The sequence below is a fragment of the Orycteropus afer genome, unplaced genomic scaffold, assembly GCF_000298275.1.
Source record: "Orycteropus afer afer isolate SDZICR_OR568_19922 unplaced genomic scaffold, OryAfe1.0 scaffold00744, whole genome shotgun sequence".
Taxonomy (NCBI): Eukaryota; Metazoa; Chordata; class Mammalia; order Tubulidentata; family Orycteropodidae; genus Orycteropus; species Orycteropus afer.
The window spans coordinates 806,067-828,579 of NW_006922331.1; the positions used below are offsets into that span (position 1 = coordinate 806,067).

Consider the following 22,513-nt stretch of genomic DNA (forward strand, 5'->3'; position numbering starts at 1 on the left):
CGAAGCCACCTTTCCGGGCAGCCGCTCATCCACAGCTGTCTGACGCTGACCCCCGTGCCAGGGACGCCGGCTCGGGCAGGCAGAGCGAACGGACGGGCAGGCGGCTTTGGGACACGTCTCCGAACGAGCACGTGTACGTGGGTGCGCGTGCGCCCGCCTGTCCGGTTCCTCGCCGCCGGCAGGCGGCGCCCGGCTCCGAGCGCAGGCCAGCGGCCCTCAGCACAGGCCGATGTACTTCAGGTTGTTCTGGATGATGACGTCGGTCACGGCGTCAAACACGAACTGGATGTTGCTGGTGTCAGTGGCGCAGGTGAAGTGGGAGTAAATCTCCTTGGTCTCCTTGTTGCGGTTCAGGTCCTCGAACTGCCGCTGGATGTAGACGGCCGCCTCCTCGTAGGTGTTCTGGCCGCGGTAGTCGGGGAAGCAGACGGTGAGCGGGATGCGTCGGATCTTCTCGGCCAGCAGGTCCTTCTTGTTCAGGAAGAGGATGAGCGACGTGTTGATGAACCAGTTGTTGTTGCAGATGGAGTCGAAGAGGCGCAGGCTCTCCGCCATCCGGCTCTGTGGGGAGAAACTGTGTTAGTCTGGGCTGGGAGACGGCGGCCATGCTGGGCGGGGCCCGACAGACGCACACATGTTGGGCGGGGCCTGGAGTAAGTACCCAAACTGGGCGGGGCCCAGCGGACGCACCCACCGAGACAGGGCCAGGGAACACATCTGCACTGGGCGGGACCCAGCGGATATACCCATGTGGGTGGAGCCTGGGGGGCACACCCACAGTGGGCGGGGTCAGACGGAAGCATCCACGATGGGCAGGTCTTCCCGCCAGATCAACCTCTCACTGCTTCCAAAAGGCTCTGGGGGTCTGGACTGGCCCACCCCACCTCCATGCCCTGAGAGCCACTGTACTAACACAGGCTGGTGACTGACCTCACACGTGGCTCCGGGGCTGCGGCCCCTCCCCTCTGGGACCTGTCCATCACCGACCCGTCCCCCAAGGTTGACACTGTCTCTGCCCCCCAGCCCCAGGGCTCGCCCGAATGCCAAGGTTCAGCTGCCCCACGCACTGTGTGAGCATGTGCACTCCCTGCCCCGCTAGCTCCAGCCTGCTGGGGTTTGTCCTGGTCTCTGTGTGGCCCCTGGCCACAGTCTGTGAGAAGGTGACGGCTGTGCGTCACCTGTGCGCTAAAGACCCAGGGCCAGTGCCCTCGCCCCTCCCCGGCCTGTGCGCACTCGGCATGAGACGTGGTGCATCCGTTCCTGCCCTTTGCTGAGGGCAGGACCACGGGGCCCCACGGAGCTGGGGCTCAGACAACACGGACTATGAGGATAGCCTCAACCACCACCAGGGGGCGTAGCTCCACCGCCCTGAGGTGCAGCACTAAGTCCAGCCCTTCCTCAGCTGTCCTCTAAGCACCTCACACATCACAGCAACAATTAGCTTTTAAGGTGTGTCAGTGTTTACATGCACAAGCATGTGTGCATGTGTGTACATCAGTATGAATGTGCTGTGTATGTGTCAGTTTGAGGGCACATATGTGTATGCAGTGCACACGTGTGTGCAGATCTCTGGCACGTGGGCTTGCTCGTGGAGCTTTGGGTTTGGGGTCCAGCCGGTCTGACTCTCCTCTTACAGGGACCTGGGTGGTGGGTGAGCTGGGCAGTTCTGGACCCTGTATCCCGAGAGGGCCTGGGTGCCCTCCAGTGGGGCAGAGGGCCCTCACTGGCATGACCTCCCGGTCTGGATGCAGGGCCATGTTGGGGAGGGTGCCCCTGCCTCACTGGGGGCGTCACCCTGGATGTGAGCTCTGGTCTGATGTGTCCTCTTCATACTGGCTGCACCAGCCCCCTAAACGGCTAACAAGCCCCTTCCTGTGACACAGGCTTCCAGGTCCCCGTGATGAGATGCCCCCATGACTCCCCACAGAGCTGCCGTGCTACACACCTGACTTGCCGGCCTGCCTTACCCCTGCTCAGCCCTGGGCTCCCCAGTGACTAGCCTCCCACACCCATGAGCTCCCACTTCCCCATCCGAGCCCCCCTGGGCTCTGGCGCTGGACACCAGATCCCCCCATGAGCTGCAGTCCTTAGCTGGCAATTACGGAAACTCAGGACTCTGCAGCATTGGGCTGTTGGGAGGTTGACAGGGATGAAGTGGGGTAGTCCTTGCTGGCCTGTCAAGGGTGACAGGTGGCCCTGCACCAGGACCCCTCCTTCGGTCCACACACCCCTGGGCTCCTCTGCCCTGGCTGAGTTTGGGGCTCAGGACTCCTGGTCTCCCCTCTTTGTCCCTGGGACAAACCTCAGGGCACCTCACTGGTCCCCCCGAAGCGGCCACTGCCCTGGGCACTGAAAAACACCAGCGGAAGACGGAAGCGCCATGTGTCGAATTCCCGCCCCCCTCGGCTGGGCTGGCCCAGCTCTGTGGCAGGGTCCACGCGGCCACCGAGGGGCCTGGCGTGGTGCGGGAGGCCCGACTGAATGAACTGCGGCACTGTACGCCTCATCCTCACAGCAGGCACCGTCTGAGTGTTCAATGGAGCCGCACAGCGTTGAGGCTCTCATGAGGGACCTGCAGGCCACGTACCCACACCCCCGCAGTCCACACACGTCAGCTACGGCGAGGGGGCCTGTGGGCAGGGAGGCCCAGAGCGCCTACAGGCCACGTGCCCACACCCCCACAGTCCACTCACGTCAGCTACGGCGAGGGGGCCTGTGTGTAGGGAGGCCCAGAGCGCCTGCAGCCCACGTGGCCGGACTGCCACGGCATCACCAGCGGACTGGTGATGTGAGATGTGTGCATGAGCCACAGCATCTCTGATCTGGCTTCACCTGTTTTCCCAAAGCCAGTCCCAGTGAGGGGACCAGCCCTGCCCAGCACCTTGCAGGGGCTCTGGTAGCTCTCTGTGGCTTCAAATCCCAGGGAAGGGGGCGGCCAGGAGCAGGGCTGGGGACCTCCCACGGCAGCCCACCCCAGGTTCCAAGGCAGTCCTCGTCTGCTTCCCCTGCCCATCCACCCTCTCCTCGGGTAAGGACCCACCCTCCGCCCCGAGTGCGGCCTGAGGTCACGTGTGAACACTGGCGTGTGCTGAACACAGCCGTGCCCTGCACTGTGGGCCACACGTCCTGAGGCGCTGGGTGGGGCTTCTGCCCGGGAAGCTTGGTGCTGACCCCGCCACCCATCTCCCATCCACCCTCACACCACCAGGTCCCTGCCCCCAGGGCCCAGGACATGGCCTGCTGAGGCCACAGCACAGAGGCCCAGGCCTTGGGTCCCACACACCACGGAGGGCTGTCAGCTTGAGCCCTGACCCGGACACCCCTCAGCCCGCCGAGCTGGGTGCCACGGTCACGTGTGTTGTGTGAGACCCTGTCCCAGGCAAGCTGGGAGACCTAGTGAGCGACAGCCTTGCTTACCTCTGGGGCCTCTGGGCAGACCCAGCACCAACCCATGCTTGTGCCCTGGGCAGGGTGGATTGGGCAGAGCTGGTGTGGTACCTGTGGGATGGGTCCAGGACACAGCCTTCCCAAGCCTCAGTTTCCGCACCTATGCACAGAGTCTATTAGCACCCCGCCCCCAAACGTGACTGTATGTAGTGCTGAGTCTGTGCCAGCCTGTGCCAGGCACATGGTGACCGCCAGCAGCTGGCATCTTGGCATTGTCACTGGTTTGGTGCTGGGATGATGACAGTGGTAGAGTGGGACCACCACGGCCAGCAGCTGTTGCTCATGTGGGGGGCGCGTCCCAGAGCCAGGGTGCTTCAGCAGACCCTCGGGGTGGGGAGGCCTGGCGTGGAGGCACAGTGTAGGTGCTGGGAGAGCTGCGGCCATATGCCTGCCAGGCATGGCAGGGGTCCCACCGGACCCCCGACCTTGGCCTCTGAAAGCAGACACACAAGGCTGTACCTGACCCAGGAGTCCCGAGAAGTGCGCCCGGCTCAGCTGCCTGGGCTGGTCCGTCTGGCTAGCTCTCAGCCGTCGTGTCTGGGAATCTGGTACCTGCCCCTGGTGAAGTGCCTGCAGTGCCCCCTGGGGTGCTTCCAGGGGAAGGTGAAAACCTACTTCCCAGGTGCAGTGGGGTGTGGGCTGGGCTGTGCAGTCGAACGGGCTCTGCTCTGATGATGGGACCAGCCCTGCACAGGAAGCAGAGTGCCAGGCTCCAAGGGCGCTGGGGGTGCCTGGGCAGAGAGCCACCCGGCAGTGCCTGGCAATGAGGCCGGGGGGGCCACACAGGCTTTGTATGGGGTGGGGTGTCAAGCCAGAGCTTTCACAAAGCAGTAGCCACATCACTGAGCCGCCTCTGTGGTGGGGGCTTGGGGTACCAAGCAGGGGGCCATCAGCCCACAGGGTTCAAGAGTGGAAGCCCTGGTGGCGATGTGCCTGGCTGGCTGCCTGGGGTCCATCCCCAGTGTGGGGTGGACTGGCTCCCCATCACCCCCCAGGACAGGTGCTCTGCCAGTCGCGAGGGGAAGCAGGGAGGCCTGGGGTTCTATGCTGGGGGCCTGTGGGGTGGAAGGGACCTCCATGGTCCTCCCTGGCCTGGCCTGTCCCCACCGGAGCTCTGGGGAGGTGGGTCTGGGGCCTTCTTTAGAGAGGACAGGTGGGCGGCCTCATCCTGGGCTGCCCTGTGAGGACCACACCTGCATCTGAGGGTCTGTGACTAGGGGACAACAGTGTGAGGACAGGGCCACACGTAGCCCAGGGGTCAGTCACTCAGGAAAAGCCTGTTGTCTCCAAAGAGGGGGGCAGTTTCGGAGTGGGGGTGCAGAACCACAGGAAGTGGCAGCTGACGCCCCGTCCCTGGAGGCTCTAGGCCATTATTCCCAGGGAGGAGCCCAGCCCAGCCAAAGAGCAGCTCCCCAAACAGGACAGGGGTGGAAGGCCGGGGCCTGATTCCAAGGGAGGCGTTGTTTGCCGCAGACTGGGCCAGCGGCTGGGGACCTGGCTGGGACAGCCTGGCAGGATGAGGCCCACGAGGCATGGAGGATGTGTGGAGAGGCGGTAAGGTGTCGGGCAGCTGGGCCTCACCTGGAGCCAAGGGCCCCGGGTGCATTTCCACAAAGAACCAGCTTGAGAGGCCCACCCTTGGCCCTGGCAGGCTGTTGGGGGAACCCCGGTGCAGGGATAGGGGCTGGCTCCCACAGGCTGACGACGGGGCTGGCAGTCGGTCCCACTGTCAAGACGCTGAGTCCTCACCCCAGAAGGGCACCTGGAGCGGGCAGGGCTCGAGGCACCACCGCCCTGGCTCCCGTGGTCGCTCCCCGCCCACGGGCGCTTCCTGTGCTGCAGGGTCTGGCCCTGGTGCACGTCAGTCCCCCACCACTCTGTGCAGGGTCCACCCCCTCTCCCCGTGTGTTGGTACCCGGTCTCAGCACATGTTCTCTCTCCATGCCGCCTGGACCCCTTGCCCCATGGGCCCCACACAGCCTTAGATCTTCAGGGTTCGGCCTTGTGGGAAGGACGGCCTCAGGCGGAGCCCCAGGGCCAGGTGGGGCGGGGAGCCCCCCAGAACCAGAGGGGCGGGACTCTGCTGTTACGGGGAGGGGGTGTACCTCCTGGCCTGCCCAGAGCACGCCAGGAACCGTGTTGGCCATTTCCTGGGCCCAAGCCTAGGGATGAGGACATGGAAGCCACAGGAGAGCCAGGGCCCACCAGAGGGCACCAGCTGGGATGCTAGACCTGGGCCGTGGCCCCAGCTTCTTGGGACGTGCCTGGAGCCATCCTCCGGCACCCAGGCCTCTGGGTGGAGACACGGAGTCTGTGGATTCCAGGCTGTAGGCTCCTGCGGGCACCTGGGGACATCAGAGCCCAGGGTGGGCCCATGGGTGCTTCCCTCTGCCTTACATCTGTGCTGATGGGCAGAGTGGCCGACTTCCTACACGGGGCCAAGTCCCAGACCTTGTGTGACACAAACCTCAGCGTGGCCTGGGCATCACCCCATCCGGTGCCCAGTAAGCCAGGTGCTTACCAGGCAGTTACATGGTTCTGGCCACTGTGTGTGTGTGTGTGTGCCTGGCCCGGGGCTCTGAGATGCCCCTCGCAAACCTGTCCTCAGAGAGGCCTTTCCTGGCACCCTCTGGCACCAGCCACCAGCCCCTCAGCCACGGCTGCAGTATGGGGCCGCCCTGTCTCCCTTTGCCCTGAGAGGCCCATATCTGCACACCACCTCTGTCCCCGGCCTGCAGACCTGGCCGCAGCGTGCTGCCCCCCTCCCCGTCCTTGGGCCCCTGGGGACATTCTCCTGCCCTCAGGAAGCCACTGTGTGATGGGGTGATAGTGGGAGAGAGGCATGCGGGTGGCAGGTACAGACACAGCAGGCTGCTGGGACAGGGACGGGCACTGCAGCGACATCCGCTTACAGCCTGGGGGGGCCAGTGACCATCACCTAAGGGAACCTGGGTCATCTCTTCCTGACGCTGCCGCCCAGGAAGGGGCGCTGAGGCAGGGCCCTTTCGGCTCCCTTCACCCCAGTGTGGTCCCCGGCAGTCTGCCGCCTCTATAGAGCTTTGAGACAGACACGCCCATTCCCAGGACAACCAGGAAGGCTACCCCCCGCTGGGGGGGCATGCAACCTGGTGGGGGGACCGGAGGCTGGGGTCACCCTGCTCTCACCCTGTGTCTTAGATGCCCTGACTGGACTCAGTCCCAAGGGGCAGAGTGGTCAGGGAAGAGGGGCAGGCCCCCCCCCCAGTTCTGACCCCTGGGTGGAGGGAGGGCTGTGGGTGAGTGGGTCCAGAAGGGGTAGGGCCTGGGTGCCAGCACGGGAGTGAGGAGTGGGGGGGTGCCAGGCGAGGGAGGTGGCGCCGGGCATGGAGGCAGCTGGACGGTGCAGGCGACAGTGGGGCGTGGCAGGCAGAGGGGTGATAGGCCGCGGTGGGCGTGGTGCCGGCACGTCTCGCCCCCTTCAGCCTGCAGCCCCCAGCGGCCCAGGCCTCAGCTTCCTTACTGTGCAGGGTGCTGCACCAAGGCCACCCGGCTGTCTCTGAGAACGAGCCGCAGTGCCCCCGATGTCACAGAGAGGGGCTGCAGTGAGTCCTCCAGGCAGGACCTGCCCCCCTTCACTGGATTCTCATGACATTCCGTTCCCAGACTGGGGAACAGCTCAGGGGCCACCCGGAGAGCCCCACACCGCCCAGGTCTCCCTTGCGCCTGGTCGTCTGTCCACAGCCTGAGGAAACGAGTGGCATCTGGGTACAGGGCTGGGGATGGGGTCACTTCCAGGGCCATCTGGTTAGTGCGCCCCCTCCGTCCTGCAGACCTGAGGCCACCCGTCAGCCAGGAATGGGATGAAGGGGGAGATGACCCCGACGGCCCTGCAGCCAGTCTGCAGGGACAGCACAGAGGGGTCACGGGTGGGGAGCGGGCTGAGGGCCACCTACACACACAGGCCTGGTGCTCACGGCCTCGGGGTGAGCAGCACTGCATGTGCAGGGCCCGCGTCAGGATGCAATGACCCGGGGTCCCGCCCAGCCTCCCCCACTTCACACCCCTGGACCCAGCTGCCAGCCCACGTGCTGCTCAGCGCCAGCCCCCTCCCATCAGGGCCCTTTCTTCCACTCACTTCAGCTTTCGGGGACCCCTGGGGGAGCATGGCTGAGCCTTCATGGAGGCAGGCAGACACGTACGGGGGGTGCACTGTGCTGCTCATCCCTGGGGGCACCCCCCTTCCTGCCCTGTGGCAAGGTCACTGTGGAGCCAGATCCACGGGGTGCCATGGGTACTCCTTGAACTTAAACTTCCCTCAACTCTCAGTCCTGGTGGCCATGACACAGCAGTGGTTTGGGGGGATCATGCGGTGAGCCCCAAAGGCAACAAGGTCACAGTGAACAATGCAAAAGCACTGACATACGACGTATCGCGTCCCCCGTTGCAGGCCCCGGGATGTACTGCATAACCCCTCCTCCCATCACAGGCCCTGGGCCGTACCGTGTCCCCCGTCACAGGCCCCAGGATGTACAGGGTCCCCCCGTCACAGGCCCAGGGATGTACTGCACCTCCCTGCCCCCATCACAGGTGCCGAAGATGTACTGCGTTGCCCCACCACAGGCCCTGGAAGGACAACCATCCTCCCATCACAGGCTCTGGGATGTACTGTGTTCCCTGTCAGTCACTGCAGACCCCACCCTCCGGCCCCTGCCCACGGCTCCTGGGGCTGGGCGGGCCCTCAGTTGCTGGCAGACCCCAGACAGTCTACTGAATGCAGTGTGCCCTCCTGCCTCGTGTACAGAGAGCCTTGTCCCGGGTGTGGGGTGTGTGCGCATGTTACTGATTGTCCATGAAGGCCAGACAGGGACATAGGGTGGTGGGACTGTCCACTGAGAGTGGGGACAGGAGCTGACATCTGCAAGAGGTGGTGCTGGGCCGACTGCAGGGGCCATCAGGTCAGGGCCTGGGGCCAGCGTGGTGGAGGGCAGGCAGGGCCCGGGTCAGGATGACTGTGGCGGTCCTGCTGACAGCACCCCCATTGCTCTCCTGGGACCCTCGTCTCCCTGCTCCTGGACCCGTCTACAGCTCTACCACGGTCAGAATAACGAGCCATTCAAACATCCCATCCATGGGGCCGTCCTGCTCCCCTGCACACGGCCTCCAGGGAGCTCCACGGTCCTGCCCTGGCTCCAGAGACTACAGAGCTGAACAGCTGGCACCTCTGGCTTCATCCTCCTCATGGGGACCCTTGCCACGCTGCCTTTTACACTCAGCTGCCTGGCCCGGTGCTGCTGCAGCTGGTTGGTCCCAGGCCGTCTCCGAGAGGCCGAGAACGTCCCAGTCGGCATCTTAACCCCTTCCCGTCTTCTCAGAGCTCCCACCACCACCACTCCGTGTTCCTCCAGCTGACCACTTCCTGTCTGTCTGTCTGCTGGAGGCTGACCCCCTGGAGAGCACTTGCCGTCGGCCGGGCTGCTGAGTGCTGGGGCAGTGCAGGGTGCTGGTGTGGGGGCCCACACAGCTGGCTGTAGGCCTCACCTGGCTCGGTGTTGTCCACAGGGAGCTACCCGGGCCTGGGACCAGGCAGGGGCCCAAGCCTCTCACTGCAGCCATGCTCACTGGCTCATCTGGCAAAGCAAGGGGCAGGCACTCTTCCGGCTGTAAGTGGCCAGGGCCATCTGGTCCTGCACAGGGTGGTGATGTCACCTCGAGGCCGGCTTCTGTGTGTCAGCACTGTGGTCAGCTCGGGTTCTGAGTAGAGAGGCCCGGGCACCCTGGTGGTGCTCCAGCCTGTGGAAGCCATCCTGCACCCAGCCATCCTGGCTTTGGCCCTAGTTTAGCCTGCAGCCACCAAGGCCAACAGCCCTGACCCCGGGCCCCACTGGTGATGGGAGATTATCAACTGGGCCAGGAAGATGAGCTGGCAGCTGTGGTAGGCCTGGTGCCTTGGACACCCTGTCCTCCCCGTCAACCATCTCCTCTCCCTCTCCCAGCCCCGCCCCGTGGTCCCATCGCTGACCACCTCAGGGCCTGAGCTCTCACCCGTCCTGCAGGCCTTGGGCCAGCGACAGATGGGGCCAGGTGGGTTCCGACTGTCTGGAGGTTAGGCCCGGTGCCAGCCTGTGCCCTACCCGCCCCGGCTCTCCCTGTGCCCAGTGACAACTGCAGCCAGTGACCTGCCCCTTCAATCAGGAAGGGCTGCTTAAACAAGATAATGGGCTGCTGCCAGGAAAGCCCTTATGCGGGCCCTGGCGGCCAGCCCTGACGGAACACTGGGCTACTTCCTGCCTTGTGCTGCAGCGCCCAGCTGAGACCACCCACTCCTGCTCCTGGTGCCCCTGTGGGCAGCAAGAGAGAGGCTGCAGGGACCCTCAGCAGCAAGGGGCCTGCCTGTGTTCTGGGCAGGGGCAGCCAGAGTCCGTCTCAGGTAGTGAGGAGTGCCCCTTGGGGTGATGTGGGGTCCCCTCAGGGACAGCAGGGTGGTCCCCCTCAGGGGGTGATGTGGGATTCTCTCAGGGTTGGGGGACCACCAAGTCAGAAGGGCCAGCCCTGCCACTGGGCACGCTGTCCTCAGAGTCCGGTCTTCTCCTCTGCTGTGTGTGCTATGCGAGTGTCTGCCGAGGGACCTGACGGGCCTCCTGCCCCGCCCTCATCTGCCCTCTGTGTCCTGGAGAGGAGGGACCGTGCCCCAATTCCCAGTGTCCCCACAGTGCCTCGCTCACGGCTAGGAGCAGACTGGCTTCACAGGCATGTGGCCAATTTGGCTCCCAGCATGGCAGCTGATGGCAGATGTCACCAAATGTCACCCCCACTGGTGTTTGCCGGGCCAGGTGCTCCGAGGACGGTCCCCATCCACTGCCCCTCTCACTGGTGGGGTGGGGTGGCTGACTTCTGAGGGCCTGGTGCAGCCTGACGGATGCTGACCACAGCCCTGGCGCCTGAGTGAGTGGCACCCTGGACACGGCCCGGCTCCTCTCTCACCGCACCCCCCAGGTGCCCTGCACGGCCAGAAGTCGCCTCCCCGCCCGTGTGCTGAGTGTCACCTGGCTGGCTTAAACCCACCAGGGTGGGCAGACTGGGGCTGCCGGCACAGGCACGCCAAGGAGACCAGGCAAGGAGCCCTTCCCAGAGGCAGACACCTGCCCGCTGCCCAGCCACATGCACGTTCCCATCCGAGCCCCGGCCAGCCCCACGGAGTCGCTGGGCCACAATGCTCCCAGCCCTGCCCAGGCCTCTGGGACAGTGAGGCCCTCTGAAGCCCATTATGGCTGCCCTGGCCCCAATCTGATGACGGCATGGACACCCAGATGGAGACCACCCCCAGGGCACTACGTCCACCTACAGGCTGACACCTTCTGTGGCTGAAAAGCCCAGCCTGTGGGCCATGAGCCACAGGTGGAAAGGACAGGCTACACGGGAGCCCGAGGGTCCCTCCACAGCACCCCCACACGCCCCAGGAAGGCACAGCCCCTGCTGACGACACCCCCCAGCGGCACTGCCTCGACCCTCATCAACCTCGCCACCACCAAGCCGCCGGGACACGCCTGGAGCAACAGCTCCTGGGCTGTGGGGGTCCCTGTGGCCTTACCAGGCCCCCCACCAGACCCCGCTTGCAGGAGGGCACTGTGTGGCGTTCCTCCCGTGGCCTGTGGGGCATGGCTGCAGGACAGGCTTCTCCTGGGACTGGCCCCACAGCCAGGCCCAGGGAGGGACCTGCCTGCCCTGCTCAGAGGGCCCTGTGTGGGCTTTGGGGGCCCTGGCTGTGGGGATGCCCAACACCCTCTCATCTAGGTGAGCTGGTGGTCTTTCCTCGTGAGGCAGAGACTTAACAAGAGGGTGGTGGTGAAGGAAGGAGCCCTGGTGGTGTGGTGCCTAAGGCATTTGCCTGCTAACCAGAACGTTGGCGGTTCAAACCTGCAGAAGGAAGATGAGGCGATCTCCTTCCATATAGATTTACTGCCTCAGAACCCAAAGGGGGTTGCTATGAGTCAGAATCGACTCCATGGCGGTTTGGTGTTTTTTTTTTTTTGTTGTTGTTGTTTGGTGGTGAAGGAAAGCGGGCACTGTTTTTCCCCAGGCCCACACACTGCTTACCATGTTGCCTTTCAGGCACCAATCCAGGCAGGGCTACCCGTTTTTCTGGTGAGGCCCCTGGGCTGGGAGAGGCCTGCTGATCTACCTGCCGACACCGTCAGGGTCTGAATGCCAAACCTGCTCTCTGCACCCACTCCCAGACCCGGAGCTTGGGGGTCCCGGCCAAGCACAGGTGCAGGCCAGGGGACGTCATCCTGACTGTCCATGTGTCCCGAGGGTCACACTCGGCCCCAGACCAGCCCTACTTCCAGATGAGGAGGCCGAGGCCCACGAGTCTGTACACTGTTCAAGCTCAGGACCCGGCAGGGCTGGGTGGGCAGGCTCTGTCTCCCCTCACCTCCCATGGTCTCCCTCAGCGGCAAGGCCAAGACAGGGGTGACCGGCACTGTCGGGAACCACAAGGCACCAGATAACTGGTCACGTGTCAAACCCTCTCCCCTCTACTGTGCTGCCTGGCGACAGGCAGGGAGGCTGCTACCTCAGGGTGTGCCCTTTGGCCAGCACCAGCCGATTCTAGTGTGCTCCCCGGCTTGTCACCAGCTGACGGGAATTAGTCACAGAGCCGGTTTCCGGGAGCCCAGGCGCCTGCTGCTTCTGAAGAGCGTTGAGTGGGCCCCAGGATTTATAGCTCCCGCTTGTTACTCCTCCCCTTGAGGCCGTGTGGCCCTGTTCAGAGTCTGCATGGCTTGGCAAAGATGCCATGTAGCCCGAGAAGTACGCTGTGTGGGCCTATAAGGATTGTGTGGCCTGTGAGGGAGGCTGTGTGGCTCTGTGAGGGGAGATGTGTAGCCCTGTAAGGGAGGCCATGCTGCCTGTGAGGGGGACTGGGTGGCCTTGTGAGAGGAGATGTGTGGCCCCGTGATGAGACCACATGGCCTGTGAGGGAAGACGTGTGGCCCCGTGAGGAAACTGTGTGGCCTGTGACGGGGACCAGGTAGCCTTGTGAGGGGAGACATGTGATCCTATAAGAGGAAGCCATGTGGTGTATGAGGGAGTCTGTATGGTTCTGGGAGGGGAGACGTGTGGCCCCGTGAGGGAGGCCATGTTGCCTGTGAGGGGGACTGGGTGGCCTTGTGAGGGGAGACGTGTGGCCCCGTGAGGGAGGCCGTGTTGCCTGTGAGGGGGACTGGGTGGCCTTGTGAGGGGAGACGTGTGGCCCTGGGAGGAAACTGTGTGGCCTGTGACAGGGACCAGGTAGCCCTGTGAGGGGAGACATGTGATCCTATAAGAGGAAGCCATGTGGTGTATGAGGGAGGCTGTATGGTTCTGGGAGGGGAGACATGTGGTCCTGTGAGGGAGGCTGTGTTGCCTGTGAGGGGGAACGGGTGGCCTTGTGAGGGGAGACATGTAGTGCTATGAGAGGAAGCCACGTGGTCTGTGAGGGAGGTTGTGTGGCCCGTGAGGGGAGACATGCAGCCCTGTGAGGAGACCACGTGGCCTGTGAGGGAGGCCGTGTTGCCTGTGACAGGGACCAGGTAGCCTTGTGAGGGGAGACATGTGATCCTATAAGAGTAAGGAAGCCATGTGGTGTATGAGGGAGGCTGTATGGTTCTGGGAGGGGAGACGTGTGGCTCTGTGAGGGAGGCCATGTTGCCTGTGAGGGGGACTGGGTGGCCTTGTGAGGGGAGATGTGTGGCCCTGTGAGGGAGGCTGTGTTGCCTGTGAGGGGGAGCGGGTGGCCTTGTGAGGGGAGACATGTAGTGCTATGAGAGGAAGCCACGTGGTCTGTGAGGGAGGCTGTGTGGCCCATGAGGGGAGACATGCAACCCTGTGAGGAGACCACGTGGCCTGTGAGGGAGGCCGTGTTGCCTGTGATGGGGACCAGGTAGCCTTCTGAGGGGAGACATGTGGTCCTAAGAGGGGAAGCCATGTGGCCTGTGAGGGTGACCGTGTGGCCCTGTGACCACGTGCAGGTCCCTCCCCCTCCTCCAGCTGCCATCTCGCTGGCCTGAAGGCTATGGGCCTCCTCGTTCAGGATGTGGGCTTCTCCTGGGCTGATGTGGTCACCACAGGCCAGCAGTGCACAGGATGGTGGCCTGGTCCGGCCTGGGCCAGGAGCCCTGGGACGCCAGCCCAGGCCCCACTGGCTGGCTCGTGAGTGAGCCGAGGAAGCAGCCGCTCTGTGGGTGTGGGGAGAGGGACGGGGGACGAGCTGCGGCCCAGCCCCACGCAGCTGACTGGTCCTGTGGCCCTGAGGACACGTGTTCAGTAGCAGCCATCTTCTGAGCGGCCTGGGGAGGCCAGGGAGAAGAGGCACCCGTCAATCAAGGTCTCGGCTGACACAGTCCCCCGCCTGCCAGGGGCCATCTCCCTGGCTGACAGCCCTTCCAATTCCCCCGTAAACTCTGGCTGTCAGAGTCAGGGCCCTTGGGGAGCCCCAGAGGGATGGGGGCCGGCATCTTGCCAGCACAGAGGTGTTCCTGTCCCTCAGGGCCGATCTCAATGCCTCCGCATTCCTTCACCCCTCGCGGTCCTCAGCATGTACCTGGTGAGGTCCAGGCCAGTCACGGCATGGCCCGGGGAGCGTTTCCTACCCCTATGCCGGCAAGGCCCCACCCGGAGTCTGTAACTGGGAACCTGTTCTCTGGTTCTCAGATTACAAATCCTCTAAGACTGTGCTACTCTGCCCTCGAACCCAGCTGCTGCGATGTGTGCCGGTGAGTGCAGCTAGCCGGTTACCTCCAGCCCAGGCAGCGTGTGGAGCGGGGACCGGGACACCCGCTGCCCTGAAGATCTGCACAGTTGTGTGCAGAGGGCTGGTCACAGTGGCATCACAGTGACTGGGAGGTGGCAAAGCAGGGAGCACGCGGAGTCACAGCCCAGGCTCTGCCGTGGCACGGTGTGGCCCACAGGCCCAAGTGCCAGCCCATGGATCTGTGAGATGGGGTAACAAAGCCCCACACCGCTGTGCTGGCTGCCCCTGCCCCTCCCCAGAGCCCCAGCACACTCGCCATATCCCCACAGATAGCCGGTCTGGGGCTCCACGTGTCCCCGTGTCCCCCATGGCTCCATGTCCCTCATGGGCCCCCACAGCACCCACAGCCCTGTATTCCCCACGGCCCCATGTCCTGTATGGGCTCCCACAGCCCTGTGTTTCCTACAGCTCCGTGTTCCATATGGATCCCCACAGCCAAAAGGGTGCCCACACCATTCTCCCACAACTCCACATACCACCCAATCCCACAGGCCATATGGCCCCTGCATATCATGTGTCCCCATGACCCCATGGGCTCCAGAGCACCCCCATCACCCCCACAGTCCATGTGCTCCCCGGGTCTCACATGGCGAAGTACAACGCGGCCCCGTGGCACACAGCAGCCCCCATAAGCCCCACGGCCCCCATGGTTCCCACATCCAGGTGGGCCGTGCCAGGTCCACACCAATCTGCTGGACCCCCCGCTCCAGACCACAGGCCCCTGCTCTCCTACCGGGTGGTCTCCAGGGCAGAGGTGGCCCTTCTGTCTCCTCTGGGCCGAGACCAGCAGCTTCGTGGGCTGCGTGGGGGTCCTAGCATGCAGGACCGTGCAGGCCGGGCAGGGGGATGGTGCTGGAGGGACCCGTCGGCCTCCCTGCTACCCAAGGGGATGGAGCAGAACTGTCTGTCCCTGGACCGGGCCACACACAGCAGGTGGCACCCTGAGAGCCTTCTGTGTGAAAGGCATGTGGCCATTCCCCAGACAAGGCCAGTGGGAGGGGCAGTGCCAGCATGCTAACACTTCTTGGGGCCCGAGCAAGTGTGGGGCTTGTCAGCAAGCCACCTTTAATGGGTGGGACACAGAGAGAAGACGCATGAGCACAGGACGATCTGGGCCCTCAGCCAGTGCCCGGGTGTGCTGGGGTGCACGCTAGGACACGTTCTGGGGGTGGGCTGGGGCCTGTGCTGGGGGGTGTCCTGGGGCTCATGCTAGGGGTGTACTGGGGGGCATGCTGGGGTGTGTGCTGGGGGTGTGCTGGGGGCGTGCTGGGGCTGACCCATGTGTGTGCCCATCCCCATGGTGACCGATTCAACTCGCGACACAAGGTCACACAGTGTGTCAAATTCCCAGAAAGAGAAGCCAAGCGGGCACAAATGCAGCCCACGTTGAGCACAAGACTGACGTCCACACTGACAAGGATTGCCACATGGTGTGAGGACGGGGCGGCTAAAGAGGGAGACAGGAAGTGCTGCACTTGAATTGTGGCCTCGGCGGAGAACAGACCGACCAGTCCCAGAAGGACCACAGCCAGACGAGGATGGCGGGACGCGTTGGTGGAGAATGGACCCACTGGTCCCAGAAGGACCACAGCCAGATGAGGATAGCGGGACGCGTTGGTGGAGAACGGACTGACCGGTCCCGACAGCCAGACGAGGATGGCGGGACGCATTGGTGGAGAACGGACCAATTGGTCCTAGAAGGACCATGGCCAGACAAGGATGGCAGGACATGGATTGCTTATTTTCAACACATCATCAGGGAAGACCAATTGATAGGAAAGAACGTGACATCTGGTGCACCGGAGGGTCAGTGGAGGTGAGGAAACCTCCACGAGAAGGGCCGCCTCAGAGGCCGTGACAGCAGGCCCTGTGCTCCAGCCAGCGTGAGATGGCCCAGGACCGGTCTGTGTTGGTGCCGTTCTACGAGAGGACGCTGGCGTTGACCCAATGGTACCAAGCAGCAGCACAGGGCCGGGGCCACAGCACAGCGATGGGGAGGAATGAGCCTGCCCTCGGGAGAATGGAGGAAGCTGCTCCTGACAGAGACCTACGTGGGCTGCTGTCCCCTGGGCGCAAAGGGACAGAGGTCCCCCTCCAAAGGACTGTGACCCCATCAGTGCCCAATCCCACATGTTCTCGAGAGGGCCTGGCCCCGCACGCCTCGTCAGCACCTGGCTCTACACACCCTGTCAGTGTCTGGCCCGTTTAACCTCTAAAGGACCCGACCACATTCATATGCCCCATCGGTGCCCGGCCCACATGCTGGCTCAAGGACCCGGCCACATCCGTGCACCCCATTGGCGCCCAGCCCGTCTGCTCTCTAAAGGACCTGGTCACGTCTGTATGCCCCGTTGGTGCCTGGCCCATGTGCTCTCTAAAGGACCTGACCGCGTCCGTATGCCCCATCGGTGCCCGGCCTGTCTGCCCTCTAAAGGACCCGACCACATCCGTACGTCGCATCGGTGCCTGGCCCGTTTGCTCTCCAAAGGTTCCGACCGTGTCCATACGTCCTGTCGGTGCCCGGCTCGTCTGCTCTCCAAAGGACCTGGCCGTGTCCATACATCCTGTTGGTGCCTGGCCCGCACGTTCTCTAAAGGGCCCAACTGCTTTCGTACGCCGTTGATGCTCGGCCCGCACGTCCTAAAGGACCCAGCCGCGTCCGTCTGTACACCCCATCAGCTCCCGCCCTGTCTACTCTCCAAAGGACCTGGCTGCATCGTACGCCCCGTTGGTGCCTGGTCCATCTACTCTCCAAATGACCCAGTCGCATATGTATGCTCCTTTGGCGTCCAGCCTGTCTAGTCTCTAAAGGACCCGGTCGCACCCGTATACCCCATTGGCGCCTGGCCTGCACATTCTCTAAAGGACCTGGCTGCACCCGTACGCCCCGTTGGTGCCTGGTCTGTCTACTCCCTAAAGGATCCAACCGCGTCCATATGCCCTGCTAGTGCCCAGCCCGTGTGCTCTCTAAAGGACCCGGCTGCGTCCGTATGCCCCACGGGCACCCGGCCTGCATACTCCCTAAAGGACCCGGCCACGTCCATACTCCCTGTTGATGCCCAGCCCGCGCGCTCTCTAAAGGACCCGGCTGCATCTGTACACTCCGTAGGTGCCCAGCCCGCGTAGTCTCTGAAGGACCCAGCCGTGTCCGTACGCCCTGTCGGCGCCCAGCCTGTGTACTCTCTAATGGACCCAGCTGCCGCCGTACGCTCCTTAGGTGCCCAGCCCACATAGTCTCTGACAGACCCGGCCGCATCCGTATACCCTGTTGGCATCCGGCCTGTGTACTCTCTGAAGGATCCAGACATGTATGTACGCCCCGTTGGCACCCGGCCTGTGTACTCTCTAAAGACCCCTCCCCCCCGTGCGCCCCACCAGCACCTGAGCCTACACGGCCCCTCAGTGCCCACTGCCCCTTGTCCTATGGTCCCCTGGCCTCACCCGGCCTGCCAGCACCCAGCCCTACACTCCCTAAGGGACCTGGCCCTGCATGCCCCATTGGTGCCGAGTTTCCCAGCAGTTCTCCATCGAGAAGCCAGGGCTCTGGAGGGGGCTCTTCCCACGCCCGCCGCCCTTGGCCTATTCCACAGACACCTGCTAACCCCCACCTCCAGCCTAGTCCTCACCCACAGCACACGCCGCACAGGCTGGAGAGCAGGGGGCTGGGCTGCTGCAGGAGTGGCTGCCGCGGAACCTGTCTCCAGGGCACGTCCCTGTGTCCCCGTCCCCAGGGACCTCCAATACAAGTTCTGACCAGACATCTCTGGAATCGCAGGCAGGATGCCAGGTGCAGCCCAAACCACTCATGGGCCTCCTAGGAGGCCACCATTGGTCCTGCATGAGCCCGGGGACTCAAGGAGCCGGCTCCCTGAGGAGGGACGGGCCCCCAGGCCACCATGTCCCTGAGGGTTTGTGGATACAGAGCCAGGGCTGCTGAGTGTGACTGTCTCCCCACAGCGGGGCCCAGCAGGCACACAGCAGGCCCAAACAAGACAGCTTGGGAGACCAGCAGTGAGCCTGTGGGTTTGCATGCGAGGGTACTTAGCGTCCGGACAGGCCTTACATCTACCCCGTGACGCGTCCTCCACCTCCAGGTGGCCTGCGGCGTCTGGGAGCTGACCCACCGCCGTGGCACACCACCCTGAGGTCCCCAGCCAAGGCTCCCACAGGGTGTGGGCGAGGAGGGCCAACGGCTGAGGACACAGGCCCTGGTCAGGGCCACCGGTTCCCACCTGGGAAGGCAGTGCCCACGGCTCCAAGGCTCTTCCTTTCGCCCAGTCCTCTGGGGCTGGGAACGACCGACTCTCTGTCGGCAGCCCCCACACCGATACCCTGTGGAGGGGCCTTGGGGCCCCGCATGAGCCAGCGGCCAGGAGGAGGCCTGTCAGGCAGCACGCCTGCTGTCACTGTCCCCGAGCAGCCACCGCCTGGGGAAACCCTGGGACAGGTGGTTCCGGGGTGGGGCAGTTTTGACAGTATGGCTGGGCCAGCGACACAGGGCCCACAGAGTCAGGTGACACTGCCACTGGGCACATTTGGCCTCACGTGCTGCAGGGCCCACAGTGGGGAAGCTGCCGCCTGTCACGTGAAGCCCTGCTGTGGGTCAGGACCTGCCGTTCGGGGAGCCAAGAACCCACAGGCCTTCACCAGGCCTGTGTTGCTCCACAGCTCACGGCACCAGAGCCTGCTCTGGCCCCAGGTGTCCCCCCTGCTCACGCGCCCCCCACACCCGCCAGCCTGGAGTGCAGAGCTCTCCTTGGCAACCAGGCCCAGCTCTGCAGGAGCTCACGGGTGTTGGCACAGAGCCCGGCGAGGCCGTCAGGATGGCTGCGGGGCAGGAGAGGGCAGGCGAGCTCGGCCCCGACCCCCACGCTCTCCCCTCCAGGCCCACGCCGATGGGCGCCTGAACCCTCAGCCCGTCCAGTGCCCCAACACCTGGGCCTGACTGGAGGGCGGCGGGCACTGGGGGAGGCAGCAGTCGGAGCTGCAGGAAGCACGACCAGTGCTGTCTTTCCTCGGGAGCCTGACGGTTTTTCACCCCAAGACGTTACTGATGACAAACGGTCTAAACTGTCTGCCGTCCAGCCTTACGGGGGCTTCTAACAGAACATCTCCTTTGGGGGAGAAGAGCCGTTTCCCCAGGCCTGAAGAGAATGGGGTGCTAGGTTTCCAGGCCTTGCCACCCCCCCTGCCCTTTGAAACGCCCCCCCCTGCCCCGAGGAGGTGGCCAGGCTCCACTGAACCCCAGGTGGCTGGCATGAGGACGGAGACCAGTGGCCCTGTGAGGCCCTCCCCTGCCCTGGGAATTCATTCAGACCGTCTTTGAGGAAGGACACAGGCCAGGCGTGCAAGTGTCTGGGCTTGGTGGCCACGTGCCCAAAGGCTGGAGAGGCGGCACCCAAGGGAGTGGAGGTGCCTAGCATGGCGGCTGGAGGTGAAGGGCTCCTGGCTTCCACTGTGTGGACAGGCGCAGAGAGCAGGGACGCGGCCCCTGAGCCCTCGCACACCAACAACGGGGCAGGAGGCAATTCACCACGCCCGCCTGGGAGCTCTGGGGGCGCAGTGCCTAAGGCATGTGACTGCTAAGCAAAAGGCTGGCAGTTCAAACCCACCAGCCACTCCTTGGAAGGAAGACTGGGCACTCTACTTCAGTAGACAAACCACCCCCGAAACCCAAGGAGGAGTCGCCATGAGTCGGATCCGACTTGACGGCCGTGGGTTTGTTTTTTTAGACATGGGATGAGGGGTGAGGCTACCCCAGGGCACACAGCAGATGATGTTCAGCAAGAGGCCAGACCCCAGCAGCCCCGTGAGCTGGTGGCTAACGCGGTGTGACCAGCAGGCCCAGCCACAGCCCCCCGAGCCAAACCTCGTGTCCTCCAGGGTCAGTCACAGCCTCTTGGTTTACAGAGATGATGTGTCACTGAGTCCAGCTACGCTCACTAGCTGGGGGCGTCCCCATCACCCAGGCCTGGCAGGTGTGGATGTGGGGGTGGGCAGGGAGCCGGGAGAGGTGAGCCTTCAGCCGACAAAGCCGCCTCCTGCCTGTGGGTACCGGCCACAACCAGCTCTTCTGGGAGCACCGTCTCCAGGCCAAGCTCACCTGCCGGGGAGCCTGCCCTCCCTGCACCCAAGTGCTGGCCTCCCCCCAGGTTGTGGGTCTCCCCAGGGACCTGGGAGACTCCCCAGAAAGAGGCCCCCACTGACCCACAGTGAGAGCCTGTCCCTGCCCTGGCCCCCGGACTCCGGCCGTCCGTGCTGGGAGAGAGACCAAGCCTTCTCCCTGTCTGAGCCTGTGTCACAGCATGGGGGGGTCCATGGGCATCACCCCTCCTCCTGTCCTGGGCACCTCTGGTACCACACGGTTTACAGTTACCCAGGGGAGTCGGTTTGGCCCCCTCCTCAGGGCAGACTGCCCAGAGTGGGCCAGCCTGGCCAGCCTGCCCTCGCTGCACCTGCCCATCCGGCTACCGGGAGGCCCTGGGTGCACTGCTGTGTCTCCCTTGCCAGGGCCTCCCTCCTGGTGATGCCTCTTCTCCAGCTTCTGGGGCTCAGCCCCGGGCCCCAGCCTCCTGCTTTGGGGACAATGTGCTCGTCTCTGGGCCTCTCCTTGGCCTGTGCCACCTCGGGGCCTCCCGCAGGCCCCTCACCTGTCCTGATACCTGCCCTGCCCTCACCAGCCCCAGCACCCGGCACCCCAAGGCCAGAGCCTGGCACTCCTGGGGACAGAGCCTTCTGGACAGCTTTTAACCCTACCTCCCTGATGCCCAGGGGCCTTGAGGACTTAAAGAGCTACCAGTGGGCTGGCAATGCAGGTCAGCGCCAGCCACGCCCAGCCCAGGCTGGTCCCCGTGCACAGAGGGAGCGCCAACCCCATGCACACGGTGGTACCTCACCACGGACACTGCCTCCAGGGTCCCAGCTCCCCTCCTCCTCAGTGGGCACCTGCCTGCCCTACTCGGGGCTCTGCGGCTGAATGTGCACACCCATCGCCAGCGTTCTTGCCAGCACCACAGGATCCCACCGGCTTGCTCTCCGCAGGCTGGGAAGCAGACCACCCAGCAGGTGTGGGTGCATCCTGCAGATCCAACTGAGGCCCCTCTCCCACCCCCAGCAGGTGCTAACTGGACAGAGGCTGAGTCGATATGGGCCCTCCCTCCATGGAGCCTGGGCCGGGGCCTTGAGGGCCTGCCAGCCTGGGGCAGCCACCAAGAGCCAGTCACAGGGAAGAGTCCTGCCCATAAGGCAGAGATGCCCATAGAAGCGGGGGTGGTCCCAAGGACATGGGCCTCGCCATGCCACACTTGCTCCTGGGGCTACATCCATACAAGGGAGTGGACTGCCCCGCCCTGCACAGCGTGCATGCCCCGCTCCCCTGGGACCCCTGAAATGCCACCCACGCCCACCCACCTTTCGCAAGCCAGGGTCAAAGGGCACAGCCAAGATGCCCGGGCGAAGCGCTGCCGGGGGCTGCGGCCGCTTACCGTCTGGTTGTCCTCGTAGAGCTTCAGGTCGTAGCCACTGAGCTCGACGCAGAAGATGATGGCCGTGACGCCCTCGAAGCAGTGGATCCACTTCTTGCGCTCGGAGCGCTGCCCGCCCACGTCCACCATTTTGAAGGTCAGCTCCTTGAAGGTGAACTTGTTCTCCACGATGCCCGTGGTCATGTCCCGTGAGCGCAGGATGTCCTCCACGGTGGGGATATAGTCGGGCGCCGCGATGCGCTCCAGGTCGTTCAGGTAGTAGGCCGCGTTGTCCTCCAGGTGGTACTCGCTGGAGCGGCCGAAGCAGGCCTGCGCCCCGGGGTCTGCCCACAGCCGCCGCATCACGCCCAGCAGCTCGGGCGTGATCTCGCCCTTGCTCTCGGCCGGGCCCGTCAGCGCGAAGAGCTGCACCGCGTCGTAGGCGCGGTCGGGGTTGTGGAAGTCGATGCGCAGGGCGGCCAGCGCGCGGATGATGCGCGTCAGCGAGTCGATGGCGTTGTAGATGATGAGCGGCTTGTACTCCTTGCAGGCCTCCAGGTTGAAGCCGCCGCTGTGGATGATCTTCATCTGCTTGACGATCGTGCTCTTGCCCGAGTTGCTGGTGCCCAGCAGCAGCAGCTTGATCTCACGGCGCTGCCGCTGGCTCTCCGAGCGCAGGTGCCGGTCGATCCGCCGGGACCGCCGGGCCGCCTCCTTCTCCTCGGAGCTTTGCCGACATCCCATGGTCCGGCAGCGGCAGGCTGGCCGCGGGGCACGGGCAGTGCCTCTCCCGGCGCCGGCTTGTCGGCTCAGCAGCCGGCAGGGCGCGTGGGGC

At 64.4% G+C, this 22,513-nt stretch overlaps 2 protein-coding genes across 2 annotated transcripts in view; one reads left to right on the forward strand and one right to left on the reverse strand.

Moving 5' to 3' along the window:
- Window positions 1-22,513, forward strand: part of RSPH14 (radial spoke head 14 homolog) — a 75,270-nt gene that overhangs the window by 18,126 nt on the left and 34,631 nt on the right. The gene's annotated exons all lie outside the window — the stretch shown is intronic.
- Window positions 217-22,422, reverse strand: GNAZ (G protein subunit alpha z). Its single transcript, XM_007957394.2, has 2 exons — window positions 21,700-22,422; window positions 217-561 (listed from the first exon to the last, which is right to left on the reverse strand). Exons 1-2 carry the CDS (start codon window positions 22,420-22,422, stop codon window positions 217-219), a joined length of 1,068 nt encoding a protein of 355 aa, XP_007955585.1.